At 37.8% G+C, this 19,697-nt stretch overlaps 2 protein-coding genes across 2 annotated transcripts; one reads left to right on the forward strand and one right to left on the reverse strand.

Moving 5' to 3' along the window:
* Window positions 1–2,721: 2,721 nt before the first annotated feature.
* On the reverse strand, window positions 2,722–8,434 carry crtap (cartilage associated protein). The gene is made up of 7 exons (XM_066675345.1): window positions 7,961–8,434; window positions 6,439–6,588; window positions 5,519–5,690; window positions 5,206–5,334; window positions 4,950–5,095; window positions 4,072–4,155; window positions 2,722–3,050 (listed from the first exon to the last, which is right to left on the reverse strand). The coding sequence occupies exons 1-7, from the start codon at window positions 8,417–8,419 to the stop codon at window positions 3,003–3,005; spliced, it is 1,188 nt and encodes a 395-aa protein (XP_066531442.1). The 5' UTR covers window positions 8,420–8,434; the 3' UTR covers window positions 2,722–3,002.
* Window positions 8,435–10,403: 1,969 nt separating this feature from the next.
* Window positions 10,404–19,456, forward strand: fkbp9 (FKBP prolyl isomerase 9). The gene is made up of 10 exons (XM_066674942.1): window positions 10,404–10,848; window positions 11,433–11,578; window positions 12,383–12,572; window positions 13,250–13,395; window positions 13,600–13,789; window positions 14,198–14,343; window positions 14,682–14,868; window positions 15,257–15,402; window positions 18,192–18,355; window positions 18,991–19,456. The coding sequence occupies exons 1-10, from the start codon at window positions 10,643–10,645 to the stop codon at window positions 19,168–19,170; spliced, it is 1,701 nt and encodes a 566-aa protein (XP_066531039.1). The 5' UTR covers window positions 10,404–10,642; the 3' UTR covers window positions 19,171–19,456.
* Window positions 19,457–19,697: the final 241 nt, after the last annotated feature.

Here is a 19,697-nt window from a genome sequence, read left to right on the forward strand (position 1 = left end):
GTGATTAAACAGAGTTAACCAGGTAGTAGCTTTTCTTTGGTCAGGATTTGTCTGAGTGAGTTAAAAGTAAACTGTAATTTTAGAAGAGTTTTTACATTGATGAATTAAACATTATTTGCTGTGTGGGACGCAGTACAATTTTTCTCTAATACTGAACGTACTTTATGTGTCCTCCTTAACTTCATGTGCAAAACACTTTATGCAATATATTGGAAAAACCTTTATGAGGTTCTCACCACATTCTGATGTTGTCAACGACAGGACTCCATTATTACTTGCTCAAGAATGCGTACTGAAGTTACTCTGAGATTTGTAGGTCTCTATACACCGCTGAGATTATATAAAATAAATAGTAATACATCTAGAATTACTTGGCTAACTGAAACTGAATTTCTGCAAATGTATTTAATCAGCATGTTGGCTGTTTGAATATTGGCCACAAAACATCCAAATCTCTGTATATTTGTTATTCTAAGCCAGCATTGCTTTCTAATATTGTTTTAGGAGAAGAATTCTTGTGCAGCCACATGGATTTTCTTTTACTTCCATAGCTTTGTTATTTTTCTATTAATATCATTAGATATTGTACATTGTCCAAACAATTGGAGTTGATGTAACTTCTATTGATATTATGTCATTTTGCTCTTGTGTTGTTGACTTCCTTTATCTCACAGGAACATTTGTTTACATTTTGTCAAAACATTAATCAATTGTAAACGAGATACTTTCAACACCATCAAATCCAAGTGCTGGACTGGAGAGCTAAATGTACAGTACAAATACAGCATATCATTGTTGTCCAAAGATTAACATGTATCTTCAATATAGTAACATTATGGAATAAGGAAAAAACTTCCTTCACTTTCAATGGAAGTCGGTATAAAAAAGTAATTAATTCTGAGTATTTTTGGAGCATTTCTATTGGTCCATTTATTATAACATTTTCACACAGTGTGAATGACAGCTTCTGTGTTCAAAGGATGTAGTCAATTAAAAAGTCACAAAAATGGAGATAAATGTTTTTCCTTGGACAATATTCTAGAATGTTCTTTTTTTTTCACACGGGTAAACTTGCCCACACCCTTTTTATTCTGGAACAGTATTATAACGTAGGTATTTATTGGGGAATGTTGGGAAGCATGCCCTGGGCATATGACATCAGTCAAAAGATGAATGTCAAGTTTTGAGGAAGAATGAAGGTACAGTGGGTCTTAATTTAAAACTACATTTCAGCTTTATATAAAGATTCTATCATATGTCCTTCAGCCCCAGCAGTCTGGAGTACGCTATGTACATGACACTGCCTTGTGATTATACACACTCCCAGCTTGTTGCTAGAGTTAATGTTAAGGAGAAAGTGTCATTCCTCAAAATAAGAACCTAATCATATTGGATTATATACCAAAGGTATTATTATTATTATTGTTATAATTATAATTATTATTATTATTGCTATTGTTATTATTATTATTGCTATTGTTATTACTTTACAGGAATACATATCATGTATGTGACATGAAGCTTCCATTGGGTGTACCTTTTTAGTTTTTCTGTTATTTTATTTCATGCAGCAAATTACTCTTATTTTCTGTTGCCTAAATTGATCCATATCCTTTAATGTATTAGATTACCATATTTTTGTTCACCACCAAGTCAGATAGCTTGTTGTGGCCATGACACAGCTGAACGTAAATATGACAAACTAACTGACTGATTATAAATAAATTCCAATGTCATTAGTAATTCAGAATTTTTCTTGTATTTGGATTTGTGAATGTGAGGGTATTTGTGTATTTTCAAATTATAACTCACAATCTGGTATTTGGAATATCTAGTGTACATTTTGTGGTGTTGGTTTACATGAGGTACACATGATCAGTGCAATGAGATCAGAAAGACTGAGAATGAATGTTCATGGTTGCATTCAAACATATGAACACACACACGCGCACACACACACACACACACACACACACACACAGAGAACAGAGGCTCATTTAAAAGTGTTTGGACATGGAGTATCTGTGCAGTTTATCACACCATAGTAGGAAAAGTTCACACAGAGAGAGAGAAAGAGAGAGAGAGGAGAAGAGTATCACGGCTTAATGGTTCAGCAGCGAAAAATGAGTAGTGTGTGTGTGTGTGTTTGTGAGTGCCACAGTCGCATTTAAAATTCTAATGTTTGAACTTAACATCCACTGTTTAGTCTTTTGCTGTTAAATTTAGTCAGGGTACTAGAGTATCCACACACTGCTCATTCTGAGCCCAAGTTTAGATATCTCGTGTCTAAAGACATTCTTTTTTTATATATTTTCCAACACATATTTGGTGTGTTTTCTTCTGGTGTTTTTATTCTATCAAAATATTGTCAGGTTACAAATTGCCAAAAATCTTTTGGAATCAGACGGACACAAAATCCTTTAGAATGAGGTAGGACAACCTTAAAGTAATGTCAGTGACAAGCACTTTTAAGCTGATCCATAAGCTAATTATAGAATGGAAGAATCTCAAACCAATATATTCATAATTATATGTAAAACTACAATACAAAATTAAAGTGTCATTAGGGGGAGATTTACGTACAAGTAATTTGAATTCTTCAAGATTGTCAACAATGTCAACAAAAATGTCGCTGAAAATGAAGATTCGTGGAAAAGCGAAATACAAGGAATAAATTCATACTCATGCTTCCAGCATAAAACTAAAGAAAAGAAAGTGACAGCAAAGATTTAGGAACACTAATTTATTATAAAATTGAAACAAATGAGATTCTTTGATTTATTCCTCTGGACTGCAGTGACAGTGCAGTGAAATTGCATTGTACTTATGATTGTCAATGCATTTATACTGACCATGAGGTTTGTAGGCACATATTGGAAAGGCACTATCAGAAATAAATACAGCAAACATACTCACATTGGACAATACTCATAGATCATAGTTCTCTTTTCCTCATGTTCTGGTTCTCTTATATTCAGTGCAAAAAACAATTAATCGTAATTCTACTCTTCAACATCAAGATACTCATCTAGAAACTCCAAAACTTCACCCTGAGAGAGAGAAAGAGAGAGAGAGAGAGAGAGAGAGAGAGAAAGAGAAAGAGAGAGAGAGAGAGAGAGAGAGAGTTGCAATGGTTGCAGGTAATTAGTTGCACAAATTATGGGCCACGTATTTTAAAAATGTATATAAACTGGACAAGTAATTATATCACTGAATGCTGAAAGGAAAAAAGTTTTAAAAACAACCTGAGGTTGATTCCTGTCATTTAATCCACTCTCTTTCTCCCACACTGACATTAACAAACTAAAATATCTTTGAGGAAGATGGAACCGGTCTTGGTCACTCTGCGGTAAACTATTCAAAAATTTGAAAACAAATATTTATTAAAAAAATGTGTCAATACACTCTTTGGCAGATCAGACTGAAAACTTTGCTGTATGTCAACTCCTGAACGTAATAATAATAATAAAAAAAACCTGTTCTGGGTTCAGCCGCTAGAGGGCAGTAGTGGAATTGAAAATATGAGCACTCTGCGCTCCCCAGTGACTACAGCCGTTTTAGTAATTTTGGCCTAAATTTTGGATGATTGCACCTGGCTCTACTGGATGCCAAAATAGAAGTCTAATTTAATTTTCCAAAACAGATTATCAATCAATAAAAATATGGCCCAAGACTTATACTGATGTTTATAGATCACAATCTATTGTACAACATCTTTTACTTGAAATACTTCAACAGTTTGAGGTAAGTATGATGATTTAAGAGTTAGTTTTGAAGTCCTCCAAAAACAGGGATAATCTGAATTCCAGCGCACAGAAAAACAAACAAATGTGAGATATCAAAAAAGTCTTACCTACACCTTGTGGTGTAAATAAAAGTAATCTAAGACTGTATTGTAATATAATAGAATTAAGGAACTGATGATAATGTACCTGTGAATGTGATTAATCAAATTATAAAAGTCTGTATTATCTCATTTGTAATGGGTTTATTTAAAACAAATCTTTATTCAAATTTCTTCATAGTTAAAAGTTGCATGGTAAAGACATAAACACTTTCTATTTTGCTGACCTCGTCATCCTGCTGTAGTTTGTCTTTGGCAAATGCTAACAGCTGCAGCTGCAGGGTCGTCTGATTGTGGTACCGTACTGCTTCCTGTAACCAGGGAAACACAAAACAGTAAAAACATTACTCATATAAACTTTTTTTAACCCAATTTGTTTGTTTGGTTATTAGCATTGTTAAAACGTAATGTGTGTGCATATGGAACAAGTATGTGTTAAGCTTTCCAGGTATCATTACTAAAATACTGAAAACAATAATCAAGTATTTGTTGTGCTCTCTCAGAGGATATAACATTTCTGATGTAAAGGGAATATTTTCAATTGTGAGCACCTACACTTTTTATGGAATTATTTTTTTAGCCAGGTTAAGTTTGTGGATTATAATATGTCAATCTATGTTTTCTTTACCATATTTAATTGTAATATATATATATTCAGGGCAGCATGGTGGCGCAGCAGGTAGTGTCACACAGCTCCAGGGGCCTGGAGGTTGTGGGTTTGATTCCCGCTCCGGGTGACTGTCTGTGAGGAGTTGGTGTGTTCTCCCCGTGTCCGCGTGGGTTTCCTCCGGGTGCTCCGGTTTCCTCCCACAGTCCAAAAACACACGTTGCAGGTGGATTGGCGACTCGAAAGTGTCCGTAGGTGTGAGTGTGTGAGTGAATGTGTGTGTGTCTGTGTTGCCCTGTGAAGGACTGGCGTCCCCTCCAGGGTGTATTCCCGCCTTGCGCCCGATGATTCCATGTAGGCTCTGGACCCCCCGCGACCCTAAATTGGATAAGCGGTTACAGATAATGGATGGATATATATATTCATTCATTTTTATGGATGTTCTCTAAATATGCCAGAGTGCACAACCCTAGTATAAAATGAATATGGAATACTGACTGGTCTTGGAAGAAAGTCCTCATCTTTGAGCCCCCACTTCTCTTTGTGGTACTGATAATACACCACATTATTATTCATCACCTCATCATTGGGGTCAAAGAGTATGTAGCTAGCTGCACATGGCACTGCATTCTTCAAGTCATTCACTGGAAACAAGAACAGACACACACACACATTAAGACATTAAAAATATAAAATCATTATCACAGCACTTATTTCAATTGAGATTTTAATTGTAAAATAAACAGAGCCTCACATTTATAATACGCAAACTGAAGGTAGTGATACATAGTCGCCACAAACTTCTCCACAACAAATCCACCAACAACTGGTGTGAGTTCACTCTCACAGCGGACCTTCCGTTCAAGAATTTCTGCATAGTGATCTATGAATATATAGAGAGAGATTGTGAGAAACAAGAGAGAGAGCAAGAATTGAGAGAGAAAAAAACTCTTCATTATTCAGTTATAGACGAAAATGACAAATGGATAGAAAAAAATCAGTATATTTTAAATAAGGGTTTAGCTCATGTTTGTTCTAATTGTGGGGAAAGAGAAGTGTACACCAACCTGCAATGGATGGGTAAAAATCTTTAAAGTCTTTGATTTCTCTGGAACCCTCTGAGGCAGCAATACATTCATCATAAACTTTGAAGAAGTCTCTGAGTGCTAACTCCATATCTGACACAGATGTGCGGAAGTTATCACCGTTATATGCCCGCACTGATCGAATAAACAGTGCCTGCGGAAGAAAAAAAATCTATTTACTGTCAGTCACAGTGAGGCATATGACTGTGTATCCAAAGTGCAGTGACCAGTTGCTATCAAAACCTTCTTTTGTTGGATCTCCAAGCCAACAAGAATGAAAGAAACCCCACACTAAGGTTGTACCTCACATAGTCACATACATTGGACACATTTAGGAATTGCTCCACAAAGGGTAGCTTTTGTTACTCCAATCAACTGTGTCCTTATAAAAATATGTGAGCACTATCTATGCAATGCTCACTCTTTTGCTGCTCTCATGCAAAATAAAGATGTGCTCACTCAGATTTTCAATACTGATTCTGTTAACCCTTGATAAAATGCACAATCTGAGGAAGCACATATTTATTTTGAACAAGAGCAATGATATTCTCTGAGTACTATATTATATACACCTTACATGATTGATGAAAACAAAGCTGCTGCAGCACCTTTCCAGAACCTTAGCTATTAATAAAAAAGTAATATAAATAAATCAATAAATATCCAACCTAATATATACCATCTGACCTCAAATTGTGCACAGTGCACTAGCTGAAAATTGTGCCCACCGGTCATTTATTAAAGGTATGGAATGAACTAATCAAGACACCCATAATTATTAAAAGCAAGATTTACAGAAGTGTGTGTGTGTGTGTGTGTGTGTGTGTGTGTGTGTGTGTGTGTGTGTGTATGTGTGTGTGTGTGTGTGTGTGTGTGTGTGTGTGTGTGTGTGTATGTCTTGCCTCATATGACTTGGTTTCTAGGTCTTTGAGGTGCTCCTCAGCTCCTGGCAGGCTCTTGTAGTAATTCATATTCCTTTGCATCATCTCATCATCAGGATGCTTCAGCAGAAAAGTGTGTGCAGCAGACACTGCCTTGGCCAGGTTATTGCTCTAAAACACACAAACACACACACAGTCAGCATATATTCCATTGCATTCTTTAGGTACCACTGCCCCAGGTCATGTTTTCTGAAAGCATGTTAGAACAAAACTGATTCTTAAAGGCTCTCCAGTCTGTTTGCGCGCTGGATTCCGATCCAAACAAAAAAAAAGGATGATAGGTTTTCTATGGAGTAAGGTTTGTGTGAAAATCTTTACAAAAGCAAAAATAAATCTGCAAACAAAATTCTTAGCATCAAGAGCAAAAAGTATATGTTGTGAAAGAAAAAATGAAACAATATATCAACATAAAATCTATTTTTAAAAGATACATGGTGGCCTTGTTACTCTTTGTAGTTATTTAATACGTATTTCCATTTGCATTTTGTCAGTAAGGTCTTTGATTTTTTTTATTCTTAATTATAGAACACTTTTCATGGGTGTGAAGGTCTTAGAAGGGAGGTAAATAATTTTTAAGAATATGTTTTTGATTTTTTTTTCTGTTTTGCATTCACAAAACATACTTTCTCCTTATGATTCTAAGAATTTTGTTTGCAGGTTTATTTTTGCATATTTTTGATTAAAAAAAATACACTCCATAGCTTTCTCACTCTCTGCTTATGGCAGAGAAAAGTTGTTTAGATGGCTAAGAAACCTCCAAAGGTTGAGAGGCATGAATTGAATTAAGGATGTAGCTATTCTGGTTTGAGTAATATTGACTTATTTTTGTTATTTGGGATTACTTAAGGTGGAAATGTCTCCACATATTGGAGACAGCTTACTGCATGAAACAGCTCAGGATACAAATGAGTTTAGGACTGGAAGGTTGTTGGTTTGATTCCCACGACTGGCAACAAATTGGGGGCAGTGAGAGTGAAGGAACAGCACTGTCCTCCTCCCTCAGTCCATGGCTGAGGTGCTCTTGAGCAAGGCACTGAACTCACAACTGCTCCCCGAGTGCTGGGGATGGCTGCTCACAGCTCCTGGGTGTGTGTTCACAGCCCCTAGTACACTAGTGTTTGTGTGTGTACACTGCCACAGATGGTTAAATGCGGAAGACACTTTTATTTGTATGTTGTACAATGACAAATAATTGTGCATTACATTATATTACATTATTTTGGAAAACTGGGGCCTGCTAGGAGTCGAGAACATCCAAACTAGATGATCATATCTTTACATTTTGAAATCTAAAATCCATTTAAAGAAAACTCATGTATGGTTTGATATTCAGAATAGAATCAATGTCCATGTTATGGTGGTTTCATACGACCAAAATGTAAATACAAAACAATAAAATACAATAACAATATTCCAGTAAATAAAACATTTGGCACTAAATGCAACCACACACACTTCACACTGGTCCATGCGCATTACTTACTTTGAAGTATGCGAACTGCAGGTATTTGTAGGGCTCGCGCCTCTCGAACTCATCCACGGTCTCGCGGCTCGGGAGCGTCTGGCGGAAGGCGGGCAGACCCTGTTTGCAACGCTTCAGACACTGCGCGCGCTTCATCACGTTCCCGAAGGCACGCAGCTCGGCGAAGTCTTCGAAGCGGCTCTCGTCATCCAGGCGCACGGAGCTGCAGTTGAGATTGCAGAAGGCCTCGCTATCGCGCAGCAGCCGGTAGAGGCGCAGACTCACCTCCATATACTCCACCGTGTCCGGCCACTTCTCCGCGCTGTACTGCTCCAACGCGTGGCGATACGCGGAGTCCAGAGGCATCAGCTCGTGCCGCGGGAAGCTGCGGAAGCTGTACTTCTCATACTGAGCCCAAGAGAGCGGGAGAAAGGAGACTAGAAGCAGAGAGAGCACCAGATACGGCGGACAGGAGGCCATTTTGGTCACAATGGAAGAGTTTGGACGAAAGTTTGAGGAGGAGGAGAAAAGTGTGGAGGAAGGGGGGAGAAGTGGGGAGAGCTGGCTCTCCACGTCCTCACACAGCTGCCATTCCCACCCCGCCCCCTCCACCTAGGCATTTACATTTTCATTTACTGTCGGGGCGCTTTAATTTTTAAAGCGCATTTCTCCATACGTTTCCTCAAACATCTGCACTGCTTTACCTTAATCTCTTCGTTAAATACACCTGTAAACGACAGTATAGGAGACATAAATAAATGGAGGGCGAGGTCACAGGGTAGTGTTTAGGCCTGTGGTAAATCTGAATTATAACACCATTTTTATTCGGTTTTCCACTAAAATGTCACTAATGCCAATTAGCCCTACACGATCAAACTGTTTGCATAAATGTAGTAAGCACATGCTGACACTAGATTAATGAGTCTCAGAAACTGGGCCTTATGAGGGGAATGCCAGGCTACAGCACACAGCTAAACCCCACACTGTTGATTAGATTTGATAAGAAGCAAGGCCTACAACACAAACCCAGCTCATTTATTTACAGTTCTACGACCTATTTGTCCTGGTCTTAATTTATACTGTTACAGTGTTGATTTTGCACATGTCGCACTGGCCTTAATCTATTAAATATATGATTTAGGACATAAACATTACTTCAAAAATACATAATAGAAATTGGTATCTTAAATGCATCTGACGTCTGGTTCCCATCAGCAGTGAACCATTCCACCTCCGACACGCTTTTAAGAGCAGAGCATTTCATACAGTCTGAATTACTCCTCATGTAAACTCTTAATTCCTTTCACAGGAAATTGAAAAATGCATGGACTACACTAGTTTAAGTAACAACTACACGTTTTAGTGAACGCAGTGTAAAGAGTAAAATTAAACGTGACCTTCCAGAGGTCAATGAAGTAATGATTTGTATTGCTTTGTTTTGTTTCATATCTAAAGACATCCTGTGTCCAGGAGCTTGTTCCTCATTTGGGATTTTGCTGTACAGGCCAGAACCATTAGCCTGGATCCTCTCCTATACTGTGGTCTCCTGGCCATCTTTAATCTACTCCTACGACCCCCATCGCCGAGTTCCTCCTCCTCCCCGCTCTGCCACGTAGGAAAAGCCGCGCGTTTCCCGCGCCCATGCGCGATTGCCTTCAGTAATATGATACCGCTTCATGTTATTTATTCTTTCCCACCCGCATTCCGGTTAGTCCTGCGCTTCATGAGATACACTGCCACGGCGTCTAGCGGTATTCTGTCTCCTGCGCTGGGATTGGTCAATCGACTCCGTTTTCTACGCTGGGATTGGTCAGTATACTTCAAGCATTCAGAAACCTACTATAGCCCTAGTATATTACACATTCGAGGAGGTTGTCTGACCTGAAGTGGGAAAAGCCTTCACAGGTTGGTTTGTCTGGCTTGAGTTTAGCTAAAAAGTTAAAACAAAATTATAATCTTATATTATAATATAATTACATAATTATATTATAATTATTGGCAAAAAAAACTCAATTTCTCCAGATAACTCTCCAGTCAAATGTGTCTTATAGGAAAGGTTCTCTTCTAAGTTCATGTAATCTAACGTTGCAGAACAGACTCATGGTTTATGCACGTCACTGTGACTTAGTAAACTGATACACGAATTATAAAACACACAGAAACATTATTAATAATAAAACATGTCACTAAAACATTCTAAATGTAGTTAGTTATGTAGGAAGCCACGACGAGTAGCTAACGGAGATGTGTGAATATGGGCAGGGCCAGAGAAGACATACTGTAAAATCCCAGGGCAGGAAACAGCACGCCACTGGCCAATCCTGATGTTTATAGCCTGCTCAGTTCTTTGGGGTAAATGATTGACGAATTGTCAGCCAATTACAGCACGGGAGACGGGAGCGCCGCAGCCAATCACATGAGCTTTTAGCCGATTTCCACAAGGAGGCGTTTTTTTTCCGAAAAACGGGTGCAGTAAAGCAAAGCACGAAAGCCCGAGGAAAACTTTTAGTGGCTTTGAAAAAAAAAAAACCGGCCTGCGATACCACGTCTACAGACCTGCACAAAGAGAGAGAGAGAGAAAGAGAGAGAGAGCGAGAGAAACGCGTCCTCCTGCACAGAGAGATAGAGCGCGCGCTGAGGGGGCTGTGGCGGAGCAGCGCTCGGGAAGAGAACGGTTACAGACCCCAGGACAGTCCGGTGAAAATGACACAGCGACTCACTGTGAGGATGATTCTCCTTGCTTTTCTCGTCAGTTTTGTGGCCTGTAACGCCCCGCCGGTGCCGTTAGATGACATCGTGGTGGAGAAGACCTTCATGCCTGAACGCTGCGACAGGGCCGTGCAAACCGGTGACTTCGTCCGGTATCACTACAACGGCATGTTCCCAGACGGCAAGAAGTTTGACTCCAGGTAAAACATAATAACAAAATCCCTCAGATAATCTCAGCATGCCTAAGGCAGACGTTCATCCGCAACTTGTAAAGTAAAAGCCAATTACACTCTGTTTGCCACGCAGGCGAGTTTCTGAATGAGTCCAAGGGTTGTAAACTAATAATGTGGCTTTGAATATACTTTCTATAACGGTCCTTGCCCAAAGTAAGATAAGTGAACGCTAGTCTTTTTGCTGATGTCGTTTAAATTAATACAAATGGAATCCATTAGACTTTTCAGGACCAAGTAAATTCAAAGCACACAGTTTCCAGTGGGTGGACTGCCTATGTATGAATGAGCAATGTAATCAATGACAGAAGGCCAAACTGCAGCTTTATCATTCTTCATCATTTCCCAGTAAAACAAATTGACATGTGCACAACAACAGAATGAATGAATTACAAGAAGAACAAGGTGGTCCTGAAAATCTTTTCCTGAAACTTCACACCAGCCCATTCCTCAGCACTGATATGACCGACCCCCCCCTCTGTTTGCCTATATCCTTCACTACTTAACTCTTTTTCTGTCTCAATTTGTCCCCCTTCCCTCTTCTTTTTTTACAGTTATGACCGTGGCACCACATACAATGTGTTTGTTGGCCGAGGTCAGCTGATTGCTGGGATGGACAAAGCTTTATTGAGCATGTGTGTAAATGAGAGACGCCTTGTCAAAGTCCCCCCAGAGTTGGCCTATGGGAAAAATGGCTATGGTAAATTTAAATAATATGTATATACCATATACACTCACATGTCTAGACAAAAAGTTTAACACAAGGAGGAGGGAGACCAGTTATATATATATATATATATATCATCTGATCCTTTTATTTATTTATCCTTTTATTATTTATCTCTCTTGTTTGTGGTTACCTGGCCAAATGGCCCTGGCCCATAAACCCGGCTTTAAGGGGATATCAGAGGTGGTTGTGGGGCTTAGGCAGTTTAAATGGGGAGAGGTGTTTGTGTAGGCCAGAGAGGAAGGTGATAGTAGTGGGGGTGGGAGAGAGAGAGAGAGAGAGACAGACAGAGTGAGAAGAAGAAGAAGAGAGAGAGAGAGAGAATGACTGGGGGGTGGGGACTTCTAAAGGGAGTGACTTCTGAATGGAATTTTGAGCCATGTCCACATGTTGGTACTAGTTAGTAAGGAAACAAATCACAGATTAGGGAGATTGTGTCTTGTGCACTCATGAGTGTGTATAAATAATTATATTACTTATATAACAACACAAACCAAAGTCAAGTGAAAATGTACTATACCACCCAAAATAAAGGCAGTATTAGGAATTTTGCATGTTCATATGCCTCTGTCACAAAAATCTATATGCCACCATATTAGTGCATAAGTGTATTTCCAATTTTTTGACAATGACTTTCCGCACTTTTGGGCCTTTGCCAGAAAATAATACCAGCATCTAGGGGATCTAAAGTATATGACGAGTATATTTCTAGATTTTCTCACTCATGACCTTTTTGAGACTCATGACATGGAGCATAACCCTTCTGACTTCTTACAGGTGACATCATTCCTCCTGATTCCATCTTACACTTTGATGTGCTGCTGCTGGATATCTGGAACTCTGATGATAAAGTGCAGATTCAGACCTATTACAAGCCAGAGAAATGTGACCGCAGTGTTCAGGTCTCCGACTATGTGCGCTACCATTATAATGGCACTCTGCTTGATGGAACACTTTTTGACTCCAGGTAAAAGGATAAAGGCCATAAACTGTTAGAATTGACTAAGTATATATTGAGCAGTAGCAAAGTATTAATTAAAAATATTATGCCCCTAAGATAATTATATATATTTAAACTAATGCCTTCTCAGTAAGCGTGGTGCTTGTGTAAATGTATATATAATCACAGTAAATACAATATATAATTTTATATAGTAGTAGATTTGAGTGAGTTTGAAAAACAATGTTTTGTTCAGATTCTCCTTGATTGTATGAATTTGTTAAATAAACAGCACACATTTAAAATCCTTTTCATTCATTCATTCATTCATGAAAAAAAGGATGAATTAATGAAAAAAACATTTAAAATCATTACTCATTAACTGGTAAAACTAGGTGTTGGATGATAACCTCTAATAATATGGACTGCCATGAGGAGAGATTTGGAAAAAGTTAAACCAATAACCTTGGTGGTATTTGTTGTTTGTTTGTTTGTTTTTAGCAAATAAACACGTACTACTCAGATAAATAGCTTTTGAAATCTCATAATATCTGGTGCCTAAAAGTACTGTTTATATTTATCAGTTTTAATATATATTTATGAGAACGGTAGCCTTTTTTCTGCACAGTTAATTCTCCTTTTAACAATGCCCTATACATGTTTCTTCTGTTTAATTGGATATTTTTTATGTTTTTGTTTTACAGTCATACTCGCATGAGGACTTATGACACATATGTGGGGATTGGTTGGTTGATTGCCGGTATGGACCAGGGGCTTCTGGGAATGTGTGTGGGAGAAAAACGCATAATCACAATGCCTCCCTCACTTGGCTATGGAGAACATGGAGATGGTATGTGTCTTATAAATTTTATATATATTTATATATAGAAATGTAGGACATGATGGCACTTGTCAGTGTTATAATATGACGCACTGATAAATATAATAGTTTTTCATAATCTTGTATTGTTAATGTTTGCAGTATATTTTTAGGCATTTTAAACTTCAGGTAGTATGGCCTTTGTGTCATTCTGTCCTCTTTCTGTTTTTCCAGGCAGTGATATCCCTGGTCAGGCTTCTCTGGTATTTGATGTTGTTCTGTTGGACCTCCATAATCCCAAAGATGAAATCACAGTGGAGGTCCAGAATCTCCCAGACTCCTGCCCTCGCAAGAGCAAAGAAGGAGACTTTATGCGCTACCACTATAATGGGACACTGCTAGATGGGACTTTCTTTGACTCCAGGTATGCACAAGGCCATGTTGAAGTAATAGGATATCCCTCCTATATAATATTTATTTTCTCTCCAGTCACTACAGATAATACTGATTGACCTATCATATGGAGCTTTACACTACAAAAATGTAGATCAATTATAAATAATAGAGATAAATAATAAAGAGATAAGAGAAAATGAGAGCGATACATACATATGTACATACATGCATTATAGAAGCAGTGAATAATTATAGATTTGACAAGGCTAATGGTACTTTTAAATAACACAGTATATTCTTACATATATATGTGTGTGTGTGTGTGTGATCTGATCTTTTTTTTTTTTTTTTTTTAAGAAAATGTGTTATTCCTTATTTCTGCCTCTAAAATCTGATCAGTGTGACACCTAATATTTTATATTGTAATGTCTTTCAGCTACTCAAGGAATCGTACATATGACACATATATTGGGAAGGGCTATGTAATAGCTGGCATGGACCAGGGTCTTCTGGGTGTGTGTGTCGGAGAACGCAGAAGGATCACCATCCCGCCTCATTTGGCATATGGAGAGGAGGGGACAGGTCAGTATTATTATTTTTTTTTGTGCATATGTGAACTAAAAACTTAAATCTTACTGCTTTAGAGACCTCGTTCTCTCTGTATACATATTAATATATAAATTATACATTGCATAGCACAGAGATTATTATTATATTATTGCATTGCACAGAGATTCCAAAGCCTTAGAGACCTTCTTTTTACTTCAAATGTTTTTGTACAGTCTGTGCATTTTAGCTTATACTTCAAATAACACAGAATCCTCTTACATTCTCTATTTCTCTGTATCTGTCTCTCTCTCTCTCTCTCTCTCTCACTCTCTCTCTCTCTCTCTCTCTTTCTCTCTCTCTCCCTCTCTCAGGCACCAAGATCCCTGGTTCTGCCGTGCTGGTGTTTGATGTCCACATAATTGACTTTCACAACCCATCTGACACAGTGCAGATGACCAGTGAAAAGCCAGAGCAGTGCAGCTACATGACCAAACGTGGTGACTTTGTCAAATACCACTACAATGCCACACTTCTGGATGGAACTTACATCGACTCCTCGTTAGTAAAACAACTTCTAATCGTCTATATCGATTATTTCTATTCTGTTATGTCCACACTGTGTGTTCATGTACTGTCATTTTAATATATAATGTGATTCTGCCACATGGAAGCAACCTAAGCAACCCAAAGCACAATCACACACCAAATATAAACAGTGCTCAAAAAACAAGATTATTTCATTAAAATTATTTCATGCCAAAATATACAATTATAATAATCTGATATTTTAAGTAAATAATAAAAATTCTAAATAAGCATTTTTTGGTGGTAATTGATGCAGATACTTTGGACTATGCTTCTTACAACATTGACTAAACAATTACAACTCATTGTACTAGATCTCTGTGGTTCATGTGTGTGTTTGTGTGTGTGTGTGTGTGTATAGGCACAAATATGGAAAGACCTATGATGTGGTATTGGGAGCAGGGCAGGTGATTCCAGGCATGGAGCAGGGAATGCTGGAGATGTGTGTTGGGGAGAAACGCAAACTGATTGTACCTCCTCACTTTGGCTATGGAGAAAGAGGAGTGGGTAAGGCTCTCTTTTCATATCTGAAAAACACTATTCGTTAACACATACCTCTGTATCTTATAATGATACACAGAGACCAGAGGTGGCAAATGAGGTCCAAAACATTACACTCAATGAAACAAGAAAAACAACTCAGTGTTAATCTATACTACTACAACATCTCCTCTTATATGTCACAATTTATAAGGTGTTATATTTAAGGTATATTCTGAATCCACAAACTGAAAATAAAAAATGGATGGATGAAAATGCTGCAATTCATTATAAAATATGTTTTTACCATGTGTTCCCTCACAAACATGGAGTAATCTTTATAACTCAACACTAGGTAATTAATTGGGCTTAGCCAAATCTTGATTATTTGTAAGACTGGCAATTTCTGGTAACAAGCTTATAACACTGCATATAAATGTAATTACTTTAATCTTAATCATGTATATATTATGTAATAGTTATTAAGGCTAAACTTGCCATTCAGTGCATTCAGTTTATGTTGGAAAGCTAGGCTGCTTTAAAATATAATCACACATCATAATTCTCCTAATACTTGGCACCTGTTTAACTTATTAAAATCAGGTAATACATTCTGAGAAACTAACAGTTTTGTTTCACTGATGTTCATTCCAGAGAACGCTTGAGCACAAATATAGTTACAAACATAGGTAACATATTGGCAGCTAAAGCAGTCAATTTGGGATATGCAGGCCAAATAATCTTAAAGAATGCATCCACAGTCATAAAGTTGTTTTTCAACTCAAAATCACACTGCAATTTGTCTGTTGTCCACAGGTATATCTAAAGCCATGACAGTGAATAGTGATTGAAAAATTTAAATTTCCGTCTCTAGTACAGAAATAGTATGAAATGCATATGAAGTTTCATAATTTAGTTTTTCTATCGACTCATATTTTCTATTGAGCATATTGATTGGCACATATCATTCATATGGGGAAAATTAGTAGTGTCTCAGTTTACCAGGTGTGACTCCCACTCATGTAACTTTGCCTGGACGGCATACATTGTGTAATGATATTGTGTGGCATCTTTGTTTCTGCATGTTTTTTTTTTTTACTGAATATTCAGGTGCTCTTCGGCTCAGGCAGCACTTCATTTATTTTATCTTTTCTTTTGCCCTTGAAAATCATTGTGCTTTCAGCATGATGAATCTGAGAATGATGCTAAATATCATATTCTTTCAGCACTACTCTAGGTAGTTAGAAATTAATTGGATTCCATTTTCATAGCAAGAATGTAAGAATTGTTCTCAATCCCATTTCACCCCTTGCTCCTACCACGTAGCTGTTTTATGCCTAAGGGTAGGGTGTCTCAGTTCTTCTTGGGATAATTGAATAGGGCATAGAATTAAGGCTACATGGCCCTTCAAAAGCAGATTTTTCAGAGACATGCTTCAAACAGAGTGTTATAAATGACTTGTGAATCACTGGCAAAATGGCTGCGCAAGAGAACAAAAAAGCATAAATGTTTTCTCCTTTAACTATGAAATTTTTCTTAGTTTAATATTGTTTCCATATATTATGACCTGTTAAGTCACAATAAGCATGTATCAACATATATCAGTTGTAGTATTGCTGATGTAGTTAGCTTTGTAGTTAGCTAGTAGATTTCCAGATCCACCTGAAATGATGGCTCAATTGCATTCTGGAGCCTGACACAACTGCAACATTTAAAGGAACACTAGGTTAGTTTTGGGTTTTATTTATTTGCTCCTGGGGTTCCCACTTGTGTAATTCATTTTAAGGCACTATACTGAAATAAGGGCAGCACGGTGATGCAGCAGGTAGTGTTGCAGTCACACAGCTCCAGGATCCTGGGGTTGTGGGTTCGAGTCCTGCTCCGGGTGGCTGTCTGTGAGGGGATTGGTGTTCTCCCTGTGTCCGCGTGGGTTTCCTCCGGGTGTCCCGGTTTCCTCCCACGGTCCAAAAATACAGGCTGGTAGGTGGATTGGCGACTCAAAAGTGTCCATAGGTGTGAGTGCGTGAGTGAATGTTACCCTGTGAAAGATTGGTGCCCCTCTTCACGGTGTGTTCATGCCTTGTGCTCAGTGATTCCGGGTAGGCTTCGGATCCACGTGACCCTGAACTGGATCAGCGGTTACAGACAATGAATGAATTAATTAATGTACTGAAATAAATGTATTCTTCCACAATTGACACAATTGCTCTGCTGAGCCCAGAGCAGCAGGAAAGAGAGGCTAAATATTACATAGTGTCCATTTAAGCAAGAACTAGAAGTTTCAAAAAATAAATCTGCTGAAAATGAATCTGTATTAGCTGTGTGTTAACTTTTTTTATGGAAAGAGACACGTTTTGTCAAATTCTTAGCTTGTCACATTTATCTATCAAATATGGACAGGCCCAGATTTTGTTGTGCTATTTTGCCCCTAATGGAATAACAGAGACTAACTCCTTTCCATTTGTAATGCGGGATATTTCTATTAATTTACAATTGACAAAATTAGTCTCTATTTTAGAACATGCCAGAGTCATGGTCATATATTTGACAACCCTGGTCTACCTTGAGTCATGGTATAAAACCTTGATATTTGCTGGTTTCATCAACTCAAACATGTCAAAATATACATAACATGCACTGTTGGAAATCAAGCTAATGACTGGCTGCTTGCAGGGGTTGAAGGGATGTCAGGAGGGACTGGTTTTGGTTCTGTGTGCAGTGGCTGGTTGAACCACTAGAGGGTGCTTAAATTTTTTGCTTAAAAAATTTATTTGTAATGACATTTGTTTATATGTGTTTATTTTGTGTATTTATAGATGGTGAGGTCCCTGGCAGCGCTGTGCTGGTGTTTGAGATTGAGTTGGTGGGGGTTGAGGAGGGTCTTCCTGATGGCTACATGTTTGTATGGAATAATGATGTGACACCCGATCTCTTCAAAGAAATGGACAGAAACAAGGACTTAGAAGTTGACCCCACTGAGGTAGAGTGCATGTTTTTGTGTATCGTTGCTGTTCAATGGAAAAACATTTACTACATCAATTGAACATCAATAGAAATGCTCCAAAATTACTTGGAATATAAGCTTTTTGTATTGACTTATGTGGAAAGAAAAATGAAAAGAAGGTTTGTCATTCTCCTGTTAAGTTGCAAATTTAGATTAGACTTGATTAGAGATTAGAAAACTTTATTGTCATTATACAACTGTGCCAGCAATACAACAAAATTTTGTTGGCCCTCCCAGGCAAGAGCAACTAAAGACATAGTAATAAATAAAATAATACTAATAGCAAAAATAATAATAGTATAGGAAACAAAAAGATTGCTGTTGTAAAATATATATTATCCCTCAAAAAATGGCTGTAGACTTTAATTTTATAATCGTCTGATAATACAGGTATGTTTGTATCTTTAATTAAAAAACTATATAGTAAGATTAATGCAATATGAAAGCCATCACAACCAAAAATCAAACCTTCTGCTAACTTGCTGCTAATACTCTTTTACAATCCTCTAACAGTGCCAGTAGGTATAGGTATTAAAAGAGAGGCAACAAGAACATTTGCATGTGTCCATAGAGTTTCTGTTTTATCTGTTTATCTTCTGTTGTCCCTCTAGTTCTCAGACTACATTCTGCAACAAGTGGAAGAAGGAAAAGGTCGTCTGGCCCCTGGCTTTGATGCTCACCGTATCATAGAGAATATGTATCACAACCAGGACCGCAACAAGGATGGGCGGATCACTGAGGAAGAGTTCAAACTGAAATCAGAAGAAGCAGCCACTCATGATGAACTATGAGCACACACTCAAGGATGTGAGGGATGGGACTGGATGTGTGTGTGTAGTTCTATGAGTGGCAGAAGATAATGGTGGTAAATTTGGATATCTGTTTGCAGTATTGTTTGAGTTGTCTGTTGATGTGTATATGAGAATATGTGTGTGTCTGTGTGTGTGTGTGTGTGTGTGTGTGAGAGAGAGAGAGAATGTTTCAATGTGTCTGTGTGGAATAATATTTTTGATTTTTCGCACAAATATTGAGTGTGTAAAAATGCTGAAAATGTATGTGACTTTTTACAAAAAACAACCCCGTTTAATAAACACATTCCAAACCCCAGTGTTTTTATGGATTTATTTTGAATCCATATGTATAATATGGATAATATGTATATTCTATATCTACTACGATAACAAATAAAATCTTAGGTATCAAAAAAAAAGAAATATATATATATATATATGTAGACTGTGGGAGGAGACTGGGAGCACCCGGATGAAACTCATGCAGAAACAGGGAGAACACACCAAACTCCTTAAAAGAGAATCAC

The sequence above is a fragment of the Hoplias malabaricus genome, chromosome 6, assembly GCF_029633855.1.
Source record: "Hoplias malabaricus isolate fHopMal1 chromosome 6, fHopMal1.hap1, whole genome shotgun sequence".
In the NCBI taxonomy this organism is placed as follows: domain Eukaryota; kingdom Metazoa; phylum Chordata; class Actinopteri; order Characiformes; family Erythrinidae; genus Hoplias; species Hoplias malabaricus.